Source organism: Anser brachyrhynchus, assembly GCF_964034855.1.
Source record: "Anser brachyrhynchus genome assembly, chromosome: 1".
Taxonomy (NCBI): Eukaryota; Metazoa; Chordata; class Aves; order Anseriformes; family Anatidae; genus Anser; species Anser brachyrhynchus.
Window position 1 is genome coordinate 68,847,057 of NC_137694.1, and position 15,094 is coordinate 68,862,150.

General features: G+C 37.4%; 1 protein-coding gene across 13 annotated transcripts in view; it reads left to right on the forward strand.

Moving 5' to 3' along the window:
* The window catches only part of PIK3C2G (phosphatidylinositol-4-phosphate 3-kinase catalytic subunit type 2 gamma), a 333,879-nt gene that overhangs the window by 266,308 nt on the left and 52,477 nt on the right, over positions 1-15,094 (forward strand). For all 13 annotated transcript variants that reach the window (XM_080599406.1, XM_080599408.1, XM_080599407.1 and 10 more), the window contains one exon: positions 10,885-11,041. In XM_080599406.1, coding sequence (XP_080455532.1) covers positions 10,885-11,041 — 157 coding nt within the window. The remainder of the gene's footprint in view (positions 1-10,884; positions 11,042-15,094) is intronic.

The following is a 15,094-nucleotide window of genomic DNA, read 5'->3' on the forward strand; positions in this document are numbered from 1 at the left end:
CAGAGGTTTCTTTCTCCCCTTTCCTCTTCCCCTTTTCTCTCAGCTACCCCACAAAGTTTTGTAGAACATGACTCTAGAGACAGGAGGTTTAACGATAAAATAGGAATAAAAGGGAAAAAAGACTTTATGTTCACTGTCGACTTTGATTATATGGTTTTATTTGTTATCATTTTCAAAGTATAACTCTTTAAAGAGACATAGATTTCCTCTTTCCTGCTACACTCAGAATCATTTTATTATAATAAATCTCTTCTTCCAAAGCTTTCTACATACCTATTTATATCTGGGGGAGCTGTTCTCACACACAGTCTGTATACATCAAACAATTTTAAATTAATCTCTGTTGCTTAGATTTGGTATCTGTTTCAACTTGTTCTGCATAATAATACCTCTTTGTCCTTCATCCTTAAGCAGAAAGCACACTGATATATTTAATTCATGTACATTTCATACCCTGCCCTAAGAAATTTCAATTTCTTCTTCACTGATTTATTCCTCTATTTTGCATGGCGATAAACAAACATCCAACAAACATCTACTACTGTATTTTCCAAACAGCCATCTCATTCTGAAAACACCTGTTAGCTGAATAAGTAATTGATATGGGATATAAGCCCACTTGTTTTAAAGTATCTTTCATGACTGAGATTTAAAACCTTTTTTTCACTGCTGAGGGTTGGCCAGAACACAAAAAGCAGTTGTACAACCATCTTTATTAACAAGAGGAATTGCTCCAGTCTCCCTATGATTGATTCTCAACTGTTCTGTCAACACGGTAAAAAATTCCTAACAAACATGGAAAATGTGATAGTCTTAGAAAATGGTATAAGGCATCAGGAAAGCTGTACCAAACAATTTCAAATACAGCTACTGAACATAAAGTATATAAAGTATTTAAATCCACCTTAAAATTGTTATGCAATCTGATTGCTAGTGACTCAGAATACAGGCTACTTCACGTGTGTCTCTCTGGATAAAAGATCCTGACATGAAGCCCTAGAATATAACTGGACACAGTAGTGCTGAATTCAGTAGTGCTTTTAAACTAGTCAATATAAGATGCAAGTTTGCATGTATGTTCTTAGAAGAGAGAACATCCTTGAGGGAGGATTTTTTAGGGGGATTCTTCCAAAACATACATGCAGCTGACTGTACATCATATCTGAAATTCTGTGATATATGTGAATAAATTGTGGTCAGACTGCAGAATAACTAGTGATCGCAGTAAAGACTGGGGAAATAGTATAAAAATAATCAAGAGATGTCTCAAACTAGTTTATGCTCTCCCATCATGAGTCTATTGTCTTGTCACGAGGTAAGGTCCCAAATGAGTCCCCATGGCAATACACAATGCAAATGCTAGGTCTACACTAGGAACATGTCTAACCTTAGCTGTCAATATTTGTGTTAGCTATACTGTCACTTAGCACAGTAATCCTATGGGAACAGATGTAATCAAATTTCCATTTCAGTAACTTCTCTTGGCCCACTGTGGAAGAGATTTTAGTCAAGTGACATTCCCTTGCACTTTGGACAGGCAAAGAGGCACAAATAAATAGGTACTGTGGCTCAGTTTACATGGGGAAACTAGATGTTAACAGAATGATGAATCAGAACCCTTAGCTTAGGCGAGGATTACAGCTTGTTTTCCACCATATCAGTTAAGCATGTTTAAATCTCAATGTCAACAATTCAATTACTGACAGACACAGATAAATCTTCTAGAATAGGCCAGTGCAATGTATGAAATATTACTTTTACTACTGAGCAAAATAGTGGGTTTGTCCAATACAGTGATTTAACTGGGAAGCTAACATTAAGATTCTGATGATTAAAATTAATAATAATAGCAAAGTAAAATTAAGAAGAAGTAATGTAAGGAACAAATAAGACCATAATGGTTTAAGAACCATCCTCAGTTGCCTAAGGAATCTAGGATATCCTTTCTAGTTTGATGTTTCTGTTGCTAAAAAATAGATATTAATATAAAAATGAGATGGGTAAAATTGTAATTGGAGGCAAGATTTCAAATTTACATTTAGAAACTTTTTATACAGTAGATATCTCAAACAGCAGTAGAAATGGCAGGAAATAGAGTTTAAACCTTGTTGTCTGGTATTGATTTGACCTCTGGTCATTTGGGTAAAGACTGTAGGTCAAAAATATTATATGAATGTTTTGAATGTCCGGGCCATACAGTTTACCTGAGCCAAGGATGTTCAATGTGTTTTGGAGCATTTCCATGAAAGTATCAAGGGGATAAAGAAAACACTATATTCAGGACCGGTTACCTGGGACTTTGTCTAGTTCAATCTTGAAAACCTCACAGGACAGCTTCTCTGGGAAACCTGTTTCAATATTTAATTATTCTCATACCGAAGGTGGGTTTTTTGACTGTTTGTTTGGTTTGTGTTTGTGTCTTTGTTGCTTTTTTGTTCATTTGTTTGTTTCCCCCTTACTGTCAGTCATAACCTCAGCTGTTCAATTTTTCACCTTTCTTATTCTCGCCTGGCTCCATCTTTTTTGTAACCTCCTATAGGTATTAGAAGATTGCTATTTGGTTTCCTGAAAACCTGGTCTTTCCCTAGGTAAATAAGCCTACCTCCCTCATCCTCTCCTTGTAGGCAAGTGCTTCAGCCCTCCAAACATCTTGGTGGCCCTCTGCTGAATTTACTCCAGTTTAGTGACATCTTTCTTAATTTGGCAAGGTGCGATCTAAAAAGTACTTGGTAAAGGGGGTCTACTGGCTACAACCCCATTAATTCAGACCAAGATGCAGTTAGTCTTCATCATTTCCAAGAATTATACTTGGTCCACCACTACTGGTTCATGCTTAGTGTGCTGCCACCAGGGCCCTGTACCCTTTCCATAGTGCTGCTCTCCAAGAGGGCAGGCCCCAATCTGTGTGGTTGCAGGGGCTCTTCCATCCAGGGACAGGGCTCTGTATTATTCCTTGCTGAATATTGTGAGATTCCTGTTCATCCATTTCTCCAGCCTGAGGCCCTCTGAGTGGCAGCTTTGCCATACTTTAGCTTCACCCCTGGTATGATGCCATCTGCAAACATGGTGAGGATGCATTCTCTTTTCTCCTTCAGATCGTTGATAAACATACAGAACAGGATAGGACCTAGAGTAAACCCCTGTGGTCTGCTTCTTACTTACAGGCAACAAACCATTAATCGCAATGCTTGGCTGTGTGTACAGCTACCACTGTAATGTTAGAGGCTTTCGCCTCAAGCAAGCTCCTGATAGAGGCTACTGGGGAGATGGTGTTCTTGCTTCAGGAAATGCAAGCTCCTGATGCAGGCTACTGGAAATGTGCACTGGTGGAGGTTCTACGTCACCAAGTAAAGCAGTTTCATGTGGGGGACAGCAGACTGTGCAGGGTAAGAGATGATGAAAAGGAGAGTTACCAGATCACATCTGAGACGTTGCATGTACCAAAGGAGAGGCAGCATAATCTATGCTTATTGAATTGGGCAGTGGAGATTCCTGGAAAATAAATACAACTGGGTGCCTCTCTGAAGTTTGCTTATACTAGCACATACCTCATGAGAAACTAATGGGAGTAATTAGAGGTCTGTCCAGAGTTACAAGGCTACAATCTCACCAAGATCACAGAGACATGGTGGGATAGCTCACATGATTGGGCTGCTGCAACAGATAGATGGAGGCTCTTTCGGAAGGGCACGCCAGGATGGCAAGGGAAAGCAGATGTTCATGTGAGAGAATGACATCTGCCAGCTCCCTTGACACCATCGGATGTAGGCCACCTACTACCGCGAAGTGGTATGGGTCAAGTTCTCTGAAGTAATCCCAGATTCAAGCCTCAACCACTGCTGACAGTTTGTCTCCTCCCTGAACTCTGTCAGCACAGACACCAGAGGGGCCTGTTCAGTGAAGACTGAGGCAAAGAAGGCAATGAACACCTGAGCCTTATCTGTGCTCCCATGTCAGTAAAACACCATTCAGCAGCAGGCCCACATTTGCTTTTTCATTCTTTTGTTGTTGATACATCAGTAGAAGTTCTGGTTTCCCTTCGTGTCCACTGCCAGTTTTAATTCTAGTTGAGCTTTGGTTTTCCTAACACCATTTCTGCATGCCCCAGCAGAGTTTCAGTATTTATCCTTTGTAGCCAGTCCTTACTTCCACCTCCTATATATGTCCTTTTTGCCTTGAAGCTTAGTCATGAGTTCCCTGTTTAGCCAAGTGAGTCTCCATCTCTCTGCTACTGGAAATAAAAGATATCAAAAATATAATTCAGGGTAAATCCCTCAGGAAAAATATATTCTTTTTCTTTGTTGTTTTTTTTGTTTTTTTTTGGGGGGGAAAGCTATTTAAAATTTGCTAATTCATTTATCTCTTCTATCCCATTCTAAAGCATCATAATTACTCTGGCAATTGAAATTTAGACTGTCATTCTGTTTAGATACGGATGGATATATGTCAGTTTTGGGTGATTTGAGAAATAAGTCTCAGCAAGAAATTTTTTACTCTTTTCAGGAGCAGATACATATCTTTGGAACAGTTTGCAATATTTCTTCAGTAAAATAAACAGAAACCAGAAAAGTTTTCTAAACAAAGATGAACATAGATTTGCAATACAAGCCAATGATACTGTAAGTGTTAACAACCATAATTGAAGTCAATGGGAAAACTGACGTCAAGTCCAGCAAAGGAAGTATTCATACTTTATAAAAAGCACAGAACTGCCTTAACAACCATTCATGGAAATTACCAGCCTGTGTTTCAGTGTCAAGATGTAAGAATACACCAAGTAGCATTCCATAAGGTTTGTGATAGGACTGATGTCTTTTGATATTTTCATTAGTAGCTCGTATGATGAGATAGAGAATATGTTTGTTGACTGTTCAGGAGACACCTATTACAAGAGCTTTTGACCATGATGAAATTTGGACTTAGCCGTGATAGATAGTTTTACAGAAAGGAATCTGAGAGTTGTACTACAGACAAGTTGAATATAAGTTGATGATAGAATATTGAATTGTAAAGCATGAGATGTGAAGTAATCTTTTTGCTTCATGAAACACTGGTAAAACTTCTGCTGGAATACTTTCAACATTTTACTTTTAGAAAGATGTGGACCCATTACAAGGAGTCCAGACAAAAGTAACTAAAATTATCAGACAATTGGAAAACAAGACATATGAGGAAAGGTTGGAACAATTGTCAACAGAAGATTGAGGAAAGAGATGATAACAGTCTGCAAATACAGTAGAGGCTGCTGTAAAGAAGACAGCATCTTCATGTTCCCTTAGGAAAGAACAAGAATTAATAGGATGAAAGTGCAGCAAGGTTAGATTAGGCATTAAGAAAAAAAATCTGTGAGGGGAGATACTGGAACAGAAATCCAATAGGAAGGATGTAGAAGAGCTCTGTCACTACGTCTTTAAAAATAGGATAAATAAGAATCTCAGAAGTATGATTATGGTTGATCTTGTCCTGGCATAAGGAGAAAGATGGAGTATCTCTTGTGGTTGCCCTTCCAGGCATATCTTTTTATGACTCTATGTATGCTTGCTTAAGATAAATTGTGCTGTGCAGTTGTTTACTTTTTCATTCTGTAATATAAGCAGGGGATACATTTGCTCATGTTTTCTTTTTTCTATGTCTGCAAATATATACATATGTATATGTATATCATTACAGTGATTAGGTATCTTCACTTAGCTTATAGAAATAAGCATTCATATTCATTTAGTGTGTGTGTGTGTGTGTTCTTCAGTAAGCTTTCAGCTTTTTCCATAGAGCAAAAGATGTCAGCATTCAAACATTCCCTAAAAGCTTTTCCTATTTTACTGGATACATCTAAATTCCACAGAATCGTGCTGAAACCTATCCATCACTCTTGACTCAGCCTATGTGGTTTTAAAGTAGTCAGGGAATATACAGGGGTTTATGCTACTGAGCAGATGATTTTTAAATTGCAAACATTTCTGTAGTGCTTTTCACACTATCTCTTATGTCCATATGACAATTTTGACTACATCCAAAAAACTAATCTGTTTCTGTCCCATTGTATTATTGCATGTGCCTTAAACAACACTAACAACACTGTTAAGAAGTTTAGATTGGGTCAGAGTAAAGTTCAGTTGTTGTTGATTATCTCATATGCTTTTGCTACTTATATAAAATACAGTCAGTGTATCTATCTTGAATGTTCTGTACTGTGAGATTCATAATAGGAAAGACTAAAGCCATTGTTTATCTTAAAAAAATAGTTAATCAGGTTACATCTACTATTTCATAACAAAGCCTGATGATCCTACTGGTCTTCTAAGAATGCAACATATTTCTAGCCTATAGTAAAGTTCTAATAAGTGTTCCCATCAACACAAACTAAGTTTGTTTTTGCATGATGATCTGTTCAGTTGCTTGAGGTTTCCTTTCTTTCCTTTCTCTGATGACATATTATCCAAACATTCTTAATCTCCAGAGGAATTGTAAAACACATTCCAATGAAAATCTTATATCTCTGAAAGCAGTAAACAAGGAAAACAACAACAACGACAATAACAACCACGAAAACATAAAACTAAACTTATTTTTCCCTGCATGAGTGCATGATGTGAGTACACTCTTTTGTCACAGCCATAGTAAAGCAAAACTCTTTAATGTTGTTGTGATTTAACCCGGCCAGCAGCTAAACACCACACAGCCGTTTGCTCACCCTCCCCCCTCCCTTTCTGGGATGGGGGAGAGAAACGGGAAAGCGAAGCCTGTGAGTTGAGATAAAGACAGTTTATTAAAACAGGAAAATAATAATAACAATAATAATAATAATGATAATAGTGCTACTAATAATAATGTGTACAAAACAAGTGATGCATGATGCAATTGCTCACCACCTGCTGACCGATGCCCACCCTATCCCCAAGCAGCTGCCCCCCCCACCCCGGCCAGCCACCCCTATATATTGTTTAGCATGACGTCAGATGGTATGGAATACCCCTTTGGCCAGTTTGGGTCAGCTGTCCTGGGTCTGTCCCCTCCCAGCTCCTGCTGCACCCCCAGCCTGCTCGCTGGCAGGACAGAGCGAGAAGCTGAAAAGTCCTTGGCTTGGTGTAAGCACTGCTCTGCAACAATTAAAACATCAGCATGTTATCAGCGCTCTTCTCATCCTAATCCAAAACATAGCACCCTACCAGCTACTATGAGGGAAAATTAACTCTATCCCTCTATCCTAATTGAAACGAGGACAAATGTCCAGGATTGCAATCAGGCTCTGGCATAAATTGGGGTATTGCCTTTTTGACTGATTTCCCATATAGAAAAAAAAAAAAAAAGGCTTATTAATCTCATCTAGGTCTTTAGTGGCAGGGGGAAAAAGAGGAGGAAGAGAGAGAGAGAGAGAGATGTGACAAGATAGATTTAATGATTTTGAGGGGATTATACACTGTACATCTGTGGTCCACCTCAAGTCACACCAATTGTCTCAATAAGGCTTTTTTTCTAGAAATGGTGGTACTCAAGAAAAAAAAAAAAAAAAGGATTTTGGTCTTCTACAGGGATATCATAGTAAAAGTATTTTCCTTGAAAGTACCTAATCTTACTAGTTTTGTTAAACTAAAGCCAGCTATTTCATTAATTACATGGGAAAAAAAGAATTGTAATAGATACAAATTTTAGGCTATGGCTTATTTTCCCATTGCTGTAGTACAGAATTATTGGTCCTTGCGCATCCCATGGATTTAAAGTATTATAGGTTTTATCTGTGATCTTGAGTATGTTTGGGGGTATAAAGTTTTTAATGTTTAGATCTTTTAGATAATTTCATTTGAACAAATTATGTAATAGGGTTATGTTCAAATAAGTGATGTCTTTCATAGTTATTAACAAGCTTTTGGATACTTTGCAAATCTTCTCAGTAAATGCCATCTGTAATACTATTTAAGATATTGTGCCATAAAGAAGGCTATTGGTTAGAGATGGCTTAAATATAGAAACATAGGCTGTACACCTGGGTGAAGTTCATCTGCACATGTATGTGTGATAAATTAAAAAGCTCATGCAAAACCAGAGCAGTCATCGCTTTTTTTCTTATGCAAGCTAAAACATCCACTATCATTTGCTGATGTAAGTTTTCCCATGCATGATGGATGGTGACTTACACTTGCCTGTATGTAATTTTTCTGGAGTAATTTTTAGACTATGACCTTCCATATTTTTGTATTGCAGAGGAGTCTGTGAAAACAGCAAAGAACATTTTGCCTATTTACACAGACGTTCAGCCCTGTCAATTGTTTTTTCTTTTTTTTTTCTTTCAGAATCTTTAACCTACTGTTCAATGAGTATCTCTTTCCACTGAAACTTTACTTTTTAATATTATCATGACAAATGACTCTGTTCTTCCTTCTCATGGATCTTGTCTCTTATACTAGGTTGTTTTCATGTTTTTTATTTCAATTGCAAAGTGATCCCTTTCTGAGTGGACAACTTACTTAAACACAGGCAAGCATGGAGCTTTAGTGTCTGACTCATTGCAGGGGTTACTTGGGGGCGAGGTTCTGATACTACAATACCTTGAGCAAAATCAGGCTTATATGCTTTAGCGGAAAGCAAATTTCTATATCATATTTTGCAGGTTAATAAGGGCGGAGAGCCCTACAGCATTAAAAAAAAAAATCTTCAATAATACTGAGAAATTTAAGAACCTTGTAAAACTGCATAAAATTATCTCACAAGTAAAATTAACCTGTAAGTAGTATAAATACTAACATATCAGTTATGTGTTCAAATGGATCCTTTAACAACAGCAGTAAGGGAATTGACTAATGTTGCAGTCAATGCATTATGTGGAAGTTGGCCCACAGCCCAATCCAGCAATGTTAAACACGATATTTCTTCCAGTAAAGTAATTTCTGATGTAACTATCTGTTTTAAGCAAGTAGCTTAACGTGGGATACTTGAACTAGCTCAGAAAGGGCTATGTCTTCATAGTGTAATTGTGTCTCTTCGTGCAGCTGGACATCAGAAATCAAATATAAGCTTTGAACATAGTACACATTATGGTAAATTTAGAGCAGTAATTTTGGCTTGGGATATTTTAGCCCAAATACCCCACTATGGACAAGAAACGGAGTTTTGTTTTTTAAGCATTCTCAAGGTGCTAGAAAGCTTTCAAATCAGGTTTTAGGTTGGATGTCTACCCACAGATAAGTGAAAATGTTAACATTGCTTATTTTCTGGGTCAATCTCTTTTACTTATTGGTTTCAACAAATTGACTTCTGTGACCCTAATTGAACCTAACTAATTAATACTTAACATCTACATTAGATACCACTGATAGACAGAAGATAAGCTGTAAGATGAATGAATAAGAGATGGATCTGGGATGGATCTTGCTCTCTGAAATCAGTAATAGAGTCAGTTTTGTAATTCTCTGAGCGCTACAGCACAAAACTACACAATCACTGTGAAAAAGTCTTACTGTAACATAACTGTCACACTGTGAACTCACATCTTGCATGATACAGAAAAATGTGGAAGGAAAGAATAAGAATCAATATTGTGGAGACTTTCATATTTCCTAATACTACCTAACTGAAATGGAATAATATGTTAAAAAACTTAAAAAATATTAAAAAAAAAATAATTAAATAAATAAAAAAAAAGACCCGGGCTGATTTGAGATGAATGATGCCTGTAGGGTGTCTGTTCTCAAAGTTATCTTCAATGTAAACAACAAAAGTAATATTCCAGAAATAAAGGGAAGGTCATTTGGCATTTCATGTAACTGAGACTCCCATCTGCAGCCTAGAATCTCATGGCAACTGGACTTTCTTCAGTAAAACAAAACAAACATTTTTTGTAGGAAAATGATGAAATTTCCAAGGAAATTCTTCTCTGTCTTGTTTATGAATGAATCAGCAAGCAGAGTAGGCTATGCCCACATTTGAGGTTTTAGCAAGAAACAGACATTCTCAACTTTGTTTCTGCATTAGTTTCCCAAAAGTATTTGGTTTACTCAAGTTTATTTTGATTTAAGGGTTAACCAACTGTGTGTATTTCCGTGTGATATAGCCCTCTAATCTGTGTACATGCATCTGTATACACAGTTGTGATGAGAAAATCGCTGCAGTAGTTTTGTCTGTGCTAAGATGCAGTATATCTGTCTTTTCTAAAGCTATCAGATGATAGGATTGTTAGCAGAAGCCTGGCTAATTTGTTTTTTACTTCAATAGCATGTCATAGTCACAAACATTGCTAGTGATAAGAAAAAAGGCAAGACATGGTTTCAGATTCTGCACCTCATTTACTCCAGAGTGAATACAGAGTAACTGTACAGAGAACAAGAGAATGTATTGGGGTTTATTCTGTGGTAACTCAAGTTAGAAACATCCCTTCAGAATGGTGTATATTTAATGATCACATCATATGTTATATATTTTTGTTGTTGCTTTTGGATTGTGGGGTTGCAGTTTTTTTCTTTAATTCACTTCTCACCTAGTAGGGAGTTAATATTTATATCCCATCCTGTTTAAGAACAACTTTTAAATATTTCAATACTAGGAGTGAACATGTTTCCAGATTCACTTTCAGGCAGAAGTCAAGAAATTAAAGCAATGAGAATTTAAAAAGAAAAGTAAAGAAAAGCCAGAGAAAAATAAGTAAGCCCCAAACTTGTTCAGTTGTTGTCTTTCTTACTGGGAAGCTCTTGCTGTGAGATCTGTCTCTGCCCCAATTAGTCAGGGATACCAGATAGACCAATAGACCTGTCCACACTGGAGGAAAGCAGAGATGAAATAATGAGGAAGATAATACTGGAAAAACAAATATGAATAATGAGTCACAAATATTAACCGTCTTGCATGATTTGCTATTTTAAATGAAATTTCTCACGTAATTGTTCTCTTTTCAAGGGACCGAGCTCCTTTCATCTTCACATCAGAGATGGAGTATTTCATCACAGAAGGTGGAAAAAACCCACAGCGTTTTCAAGAGTTTGTGGAGCTTTGTTGTCGAGCTTATAATATAGTCAGGAAACACAGCCAGTTACTCTTGAACCTGCTGGAGATGGTAAGAAACTTGAAGATGAAACCAAAAATCAATTTCCTCTGGTGTTCTCTTCCCTTTTAACACTTCTCAACTGCCTCCTGTAGCACTATGATTTGAAGAGGTATCAAGCTGCACTCCAGAAAATGTTAGTGCTGGCACTTCCTGTCCAAAGAAAATATGCAATTTCATGTACTAATTTCTAAGAAAAGAAAAGCTAAGCTGCCACTTGTTTTTTGTTTGTTTGTTTTTTATAAAATAGCTGAAAGCTGTAAAAGAACCTGGGTGCAAGGTCTACATTCAGGAATTTTCACTCAGTCATTTTTCAAGGTTTTCAAGCAGTCATTGACCAACCTCATTTATGGTTACAGCAAGCCAAAGAAAACTAAATGTTTCACACATTGACTGATGTAAAAGTATGTAGCAACACTGCAGCTACCAGTGATGCCATTGGAGTGGGTTTTTTGCACAGTTCCACACTCCCTTTTTAAGATGGCAAATAAAGGAGTATGACCTATATTAAGACAGATTTTAATATCCTTTTGTATAGAATTCTAAGATCTTTAGGTGTTTTTTATCCCTTAAGTATTCATGCTGATTCACGTGCTGTGGCAGATTCCATAAGTTCTTTATGGAATCTTTTAAGTACTTGTGCATGAAACCTTAATAATTTTCCCCTCTCACGGGTAGAATCAGAATATTAAATTAACTAATATTTGTTTATATGCTTGGTTAGACTATTAATCCAAAACTTATGTCCAGGGCCCAATGCAAAGCCTAGGTAATGTTTGTGCATGACAATTCTATATGAAGTTATTACCAGAATTTCTGCTGAAACTGGGGTACAGCCAAAATGTTACTCCATAAACACAGCTCTGTTGTCTCCAGCTTCTGCAGTGGTGGAGGGGGGAAGGAGGGGGTGAGAAACAGCAAGAATTTCCTTGTCCTGCCTCTGTCTTGTCCATGGATTCTCATGCAGTGGTACATTGTGTGATTACCCAATATAGAGCAGGAGGGATTGCCCCAAATCTCAACCCTGCTCCTGTCCAAACACATAGTAACCATAGTGGCTGGAAGCAGTGCAAAATGCCATTCTGGGAAATACTATCTAAGTTAAAGTTAAAGTTAAGTTAAAGTTAAAGTTAAAGTTAAAGTTAAAGTTAAAGTTAAAGTTAAAGTTAAAGTTAAAGTTAAAAAGTTAAAGTTAAAAGTTAAAAGTTAAAGTTAAAGAGTCTCTGGAAAGCTCAAGAGCACCCATGCCCCCTCATCCACAGCAGTTATCTCTGCATTTTTGGACAGGTTGCCTAAAACTGCATGCTGCAAATATAGCTACATCTCCTGTTCGCCCCCTGGTCCTCAGTGCAGTCAGTCCCTCCTTCTGCAATCAGCAGAAATACTGATGTTAGATTACTCTGAGATAATATATAGAGAGAGTGTTAGGAAAATGTTCCCAGCAGGAACTCTGAAATACGTAGCTATCTCTGCCTGGATATAGCTCAGGTTTGTCTATATTCAGGGCATACTGCCTTTTCTTTTGTTTCTGCTGTTCTTTGAGTGCTGAGCTAAAATTCAGGATACAAATATGTTTCAGCATTGGTCAATGAGCTGCAGTTCAGTCAATTGTGTTGCATTTCATAATTGAAAAATAACTGGCAGTGTACTCACACCTCATTGATGAGCACTTGATGTCAAAAGGAAATTAAACAAACTAGATGAGTTGTGCATGCCTTGTTTTTGCCAATGATGTTTGGAAAGGTGAGTCTGGTTCTGTACTTGAAATGGAGTGTTGGTTGGAAGAAGGTATCAACATGGTTTAGTTCTGAAACTATTTTAGTTAAGAAAACTAAATAGAGTGTGAAGTCATACTTTGAATTCATTTCTACTCAAAATATCAGATGTTATCAGGAAGGTACAAGACAAACTAACTGCTGCCTGTGTGTATCAATGACAGCCTAAGATACCTCTCAATATCTGGAAATCTGCATCATTTAGCTCTCCTTCCCCTGCCACATTCTGTTTTATAAGACACTGTTTGTAAAGCATGGTTAAAAAATCCAAACAATATGTCCATTTCCAAAAAGTACAGCTTGACAAGAGCTGTAAACAGTGCTCTGAATGGTCAGTAACTGTTAGTGGTTTCTAGCAAAGTGTTTTCATGATTTTTTTCCCAGTATGGGACTTAATGCTTTTTCATAGTGGTGAGCAGCATATTTCTAGAACTGTTCCAACATTTTCTGCTGGGAGTAAGAAATAATCCATGAAGTTTGCATCACTTTGAAAAGCAGAAACATCTGTGGGAGACCCAAGAGTCTGCTGACAGTGTCCAGCTGTATAAATGCCTGTAGTTCATTAGATTTGCTCTCGTTAAAGAATTGATGTGAGCTATTAAACAAAGGCTGATAGGAGGACACAAACACCTTTTGACTAGTTTAAAAAAGTGCAGAATACATTACTGTTATAAAGATTTTTCAAGTAGAAAATTATTAAAAAGTGCTTAGAGGTGACACTAGACAGCAAGTAATTGATGCACTTGCGTGTGGTGTGACAAGAAACAGGTAAGACCTGAGACTGTTGTCCCCAGACAAATCATCTCACCTTCCTACAGCTCAGAAACACCAGGGAAACATTCCCATTTTGGAGGTCTGTGCGTGGAAACCTGACACCAAGTCTATTCATTTTTACATGTATTGGTGGGCTGAGCTTCACACACGAGCTCTGAATCCAAGCCCAAGGAGAGCATAAGCAGTTCCACTCAGCAAGTAAGAAGGCCTGAGATGATTAAGTGTGGTAGGTCAAGACATACATGTGGTCAAACAAGGGGGGATAAATCCAGATGCTTAAACTTACACATTTAGTATTTGAGTTTCCCTAGGCAACCTGTAGTTGTTTTCTGAACAGTTGTTCCATCTCTTGTCCAATTAACATCTAGAAATACTAGCCACATTTTTAGAAGCCTCCTCCATGAGGGGAAACAAGATAGATATGCTATATGAAGCAAGAGGGATGAAGCAGTGTAATAACCCTCTACGACCTCTTGCTGCCAGCAAAACAGTGTGTAGGTACCACCCAGGTGAAGACATTTTTGGGGTTGGCAAATGACTTTCCCCCTTCTGCAGTTCAGGGATCCTAAAAAATCTCATTCTGCAGTCACACTATGGATCATTCAGATTATGTTCAGATCTGTCATTGTTCTATTTTCTAATGAAGGGCAAGAAGCTTAATTTGTCTATGAAACAACCCTTTTAATTTTAAAAGGGGACAGGAGTTGTTACCTTTCTTATAAATGTGTTGGAGACGTAAATTGCAGTGTGTATCCCTAAGTGCTGAATGTTGTTATTGTCCGAGTTCTCAACTCACCAAGTTTCACTCAATCAAGAAAACAAGCTACTTACATTCTCCTCATTGAGCTTTCTGTCTTTCTGCTCCTTGCTAGCCAGAACTCTGTGAGACAGCAATCTAAAGGTCCAGTGGTAGTATTGATTTGGCCTTATATGAAGCAAGATTTTCCTCATAATGCCAAAAAGAAAACATACAAAATATTGAAACTTGATGTAAAAATATTGAGAAGGTTTGAAGTAATAAGGAAAATGACACCCTCCCCTCATCCCTTTTCCCTTTCCTCTATTTATCCCTCAACCAAACCTTAAAATAAAATCAGTGTTTCCTTTTTTTCTTTGCCATTATCTGCAAAACTCAGCGGGACGTTCTATCTGCAGTAGACATAAATGTCAATGAAGAATGCACAGCAGTGACTGCAAATTCATATACGTTTTCTTCTGAGCAATGTGAAGGAGTGATTTTTTTTCTCCATTACATACAAAACATCGCTCTCAAATTACTGTGATCATTGAAAAAAATCAGTATGTTTTGAAGTGAATCAAAAAGATTTTTGTTGTGACATTTTACATTGCCTGGAGAGAGATGTATGGTCAACTGGGCGCACTTAGTTGTCTACACTGCTCATTGTGCTGTAACTTTGCAAGGGAAATAGTTGTATTATTTGTGTTTTTAACCTAACCTTGCCAACTAACTAGACCAGCTCCATCCGTCATGCAAGGGGAACGATATGTTTCTTTC